Source organism: Arachis ipaensis, chromosome B08, assembly GCF_000816755.2.
Source record: "Arachis ipaensis cultivar K30076 chromosome B08, Araip1.1, whole genome shotgun sequence".
NCBI classification, from domain to species: Eukaryota; Viridiplantae; Streptophyta; class Magnoliopsida; order Fabales; family Fabaceae; genus Arachis; species Arachis ipaensis.
In genome coordinates this window covers 116,888,474-116,892,186 of record NC_029792.2, presented here as the reverse complement: position 1 = coordinate 116,892,186, position 3,713 = coordinate 116,888,474, and the positions used below count along the sequence as shown (strand labels likewise).

General features: G+C 32.7%; 1 protein-coding gene and 1 long non-coding RNA gene across 2 annotated transcripts in view; one reads left to right on the top strand and one right to left on the bottom strand.

Moving 5' to 3' along the window:
• LOC110266050 lies at positions 809-1,280 on the bottom strand. The gene is made up of 2 exons (XR_002352940.1): positions 1,169-1,280; positions 809-967 (listed from the first exon to the last, which is right to left on the bottom strand). It is a non-coding gene; the product is annotated as an uncharacterized LOC110266050 (long non-coding RNA).
• LOC107611597 (phosphatidylinositol 4-phosphate 5-kinase 6) overlaps positions 1,480-3,713 on the top strand; it is a 5,779-nt gene continuing 3,545 nt past the window's right edge. The window contains exons 1-3 of the mRNA XM_021109789.1: positions 1,480-2,682; positions 2,891-3,058; positions 3,273-3,438. Of these exons, the coding sequence (XP_020965448.1) occupies positions 1,499-2,682; positions 2,891-3,058; positions 3,273-3,438 (1,518 nt within the window). The 5' untranslated portion in view covers positions 1,480-1,498. The remainder of the gene's footprint in view (positions 2,683-2,890; positions 3,059-3,272; positions 3,439-3,713) is intronic.

Here is a 3,713-nt window from a genome sequence, read left to right as displayed (position 1 = left end):
AAAAAGGGGGCTAAGATTCAACCCCCTTCTCTTAGCCACTGAAATCATCGTAGGTTTTCATCACAAATATGTATATTATTTGGTAGGGAGTTCAACCTTAAAAAATAATTAGCCAAACCAAAATAGTACAAAACCATCTTTGAGAAACACTTTAAGAAACATAAAAATTTCTATAAAATGAAATGGTTTATTATTGTATAAAAATAAATCATATGATTTAAAAGAGTGGTATTTAAGTAATTAATTCTAAAATTAATAGTAATTGAGTAAAAAAATCTCATAATAATTCTATAAATATTTATATTGGTAGTATATTAAAATTAAAATTTTATTATCTTATTAGAAAAAAATTTGAATAAAGTGGCAAATATTATTTAGTATAATTATGTGTTTAATTTTATTTTATAATATTTAACTCATTTAATTAAAAATGTAAAATTATATATGTAATAATATTATTAAATATTATGTTGTATAAAAAATTATTAGAATATTATATATATATATATATATAAAAAATTTAATTTTAATCTACTACCAATATAAAATAATTTTATATTTATATTTAATAAATTGCTTTTGACATTAACTGCATAAATAATTATCATAAAAAAAATGTGATTGAACCATTATATTGTCAATAAACTCAAGATAATAATAATACACTCATTCATACAACCACCAAATAAAAAAAATTCATTACACTCTTAATTGAATTAATCCCCCTCTCTCCAATTTACAAGAATTCACAAAAAATATAAACAGAATTTTCTTTTTCTAAAAAAAAAATTAAACATGTGAGGGGAAGAATTTAATAAATCAACTAAATTTAGGAGCATGTTGCTAAAATTGGCATTGACAACCTCTCGAATCCTCTCATTCGTCTATTTTAAAGTCTACTATTATTTTTAGGAGACAAATTCGGAATCAATAGAATGATGTCTTACGTCTTCTCAATCTACACAATCTGAAAAAAGTAAATAAACAAAAAACAGTCAACTATCTTCCGTCCAAAAGAAAAAAAATTAAGGAAAAAAAAAAGAGAAAAATTGAGAAAAAAGAATAAAATAAAGAAAATAAAATGCAACTTAAAAAATAAAAAAATAAAAAAATAAAAAATAAAAAAAAGAAAAGAAAAAACAAAAGTCAGTTAGTGATTCCAACCAACCTCTTTTGCACTACCATTCTAACAGGATCTACTTTCTTTTCTTTCAAAATCTGAATACAACCTATTACCATAACCAAATAAGGAGCCAAATTCTGGGCTAGAAGGAAAAAAGATAATTGTTCCTTTGATTTTACTATAGCAGAAACTCAAGATGCATTTTGAAACTCTTCTCTGTATAAACATTTCTCCTTGATTTTCATATTCTATCTTGATGGTGGCAATGCAGTTGCAATGGTGGGTGGTAAAGAAGGTTAAGAAGAATAGGAAAAATCAAGGATGTGAATGTGAACGTAAAGAGAAGGTTAAAAAAGTTTATGCGTCACGAGAAGAATGAACAAAGAGCAAAACCAAATTGTAAAGGCTTGGGAAGCAGCAGTTAGAAAATCAGCTGGTCCAAAAAGAAGGGCAAAGAGCATTTTCACACCAATGTCTGTTGCCCATGTTGATGATGACGATGATGATTTGAATTCAAGCCATGACCGAGGGTTCGGGTTCGGATTCGGAATCGGGACAATGAAAAGAGGAGGAGAAGAATCTGGAACCCATGTTGAGAAAATCCTGTCCAATGGCGACTTCTACACTGGAAATTGCCTTGATAACCTCCCCCATGGGCAAGGTAAGTACCTATGGACAGATGGGTGCATGTATGTTGGGGAATGGCAAAAGGGTAAAACCATGGGTAAGGGTAGGTTTAGTTGGCCTAGTGGTGCAACCTATGAGGGTGATTTCAAAGATGGTCATATGGATGGTAAGGGTACTTATATTGGTTCATCTGGGGATACTTATAAGGGTTGTTGGGTAATGGATTTGAGACATGGAAATGGGACTCAAAGTTTTCCCAATGGGGATTTCTATGATGGGGAATGGAGGAAAGGGATGCAAAGTGGTCATGGTAGGTATCAATGGAAGAATGGGAACCATTACATTGGTCAATGGAGGCATGGTTTGTTCTCAGGGAATGGGACAATGATGTGGAGCAATGGGAATAGGTATGATGGTTGTTGGGAGGAGGGCTTGCCCAAAGGGAACGGAACCTTCCGCTGGGGCGATGGAAGCTTCTATGTTGGGGTTTGGAGTAAGGATCCAAAGGAACAGAGTGGGACTTATTATCCATCAGGATCTTGTGCTGGAAACTTGGAATGGGATCCTCAAGAGCTTTATTCAGTTGATTTGGATGAATGCAGGTTGTGGCCGTGCGAGAAGGTGGCTATTTACCCTTCGCACAAGACGTTGAATCCGGCCGGCTTGGAGGAGGAGGAGGAACCGACGTTTAAGAAGAGCGACGCCTGCGAGCGGCCGAGGTGGAAATCCGTCGACGGAAGGCTTAGTAATTATAGCTCTGAAGATGGTTCTTCTTACTCTTATGATGGAAGTAGTTTGGGAAGTCCTCTTGTTGATCCTTCGCTTCCAAGAGCTCCCAATTTCAGGCTTAAGCCCCCTAAACGCCAAGGAGAGACTATAGCTAAAGGTCATAAGAATTATGAACTCATGCTAAATTTGCAACTAGGTATCAGGTACTGATCGTGCCTTTTTCTTCTCCCATGTGCTTCTTAAATTTCAAAAATTAGATCTTTTTAGCATTAAACGTTACAAAAACATTTCTATCCATCTCAGGCTACTAGCAAATATGCATCAGCATATTTTATTATGGAAAAATATCTGTTCCTTTACATGATTCTAATTTTAACTGTGTGGTTATTAATTTCTTGTGCCATAGCACAGACATGCTGTTGGAAGACCTGCTCCTAGTACATCTCTTGATCTAAAATCTTCTGCATTTGATCCCAAAGAAAAAGTATGGACAAAGTTTCCATCAGAAGGGTCCAAATACACACCACCTCACTCATCTTGCGAGTTTAAATGGAAAGACTATTGTCCGGTAGTGTTTAGGTGAGATTTTTAAGGATACCATAAAGCTGTATTTGACTGTCCTTACGTTTTTATTAAAAAATTTTATGTTAGTTATGTGAACCATGATCACATCAGATTGTAACACCTTGTTAAGTGTGTTCTTGCAAATTATTGTGTTAAATAAATATTATTTGTTTGTTCGGATTCATCGATCATGATAACTCATAGTTTATTGCATATTTAAAATTTGCAGGGCTCTAAGAAAATTGTTCAAGGTTGATCCAGCTGATTATATGTTATCGTTATGTGGGAATGATGCCCTTCGGGAACTCTCATCGCCAGGAAAAAGTGGTAGCTTTTTTTATTTAACCCATGATGACCGATACATGATCAAGACCATGAAGAAAGCAGAATGTAAAGTGAGTTCCCTTTTAGTTAAGCTAGAATGAGGAAATTATCTTATGCTGTCAATTCAATATTGGATTGACAATGAGCAATTAAATATCCAGTAATTATCACTATCAAATAAATATATAAGTAATTACTATTTCTATAAGTATCAATTAAATGTCCAATTTTAAATTGGATTTAACTAACATGTGTTTAAGAATATATTTAGAATAATAAATATAATAAAAATTTAAATTTTATGTTTTATATAAAAAAAAATTTAACTAATAATCTTAAAGTCACA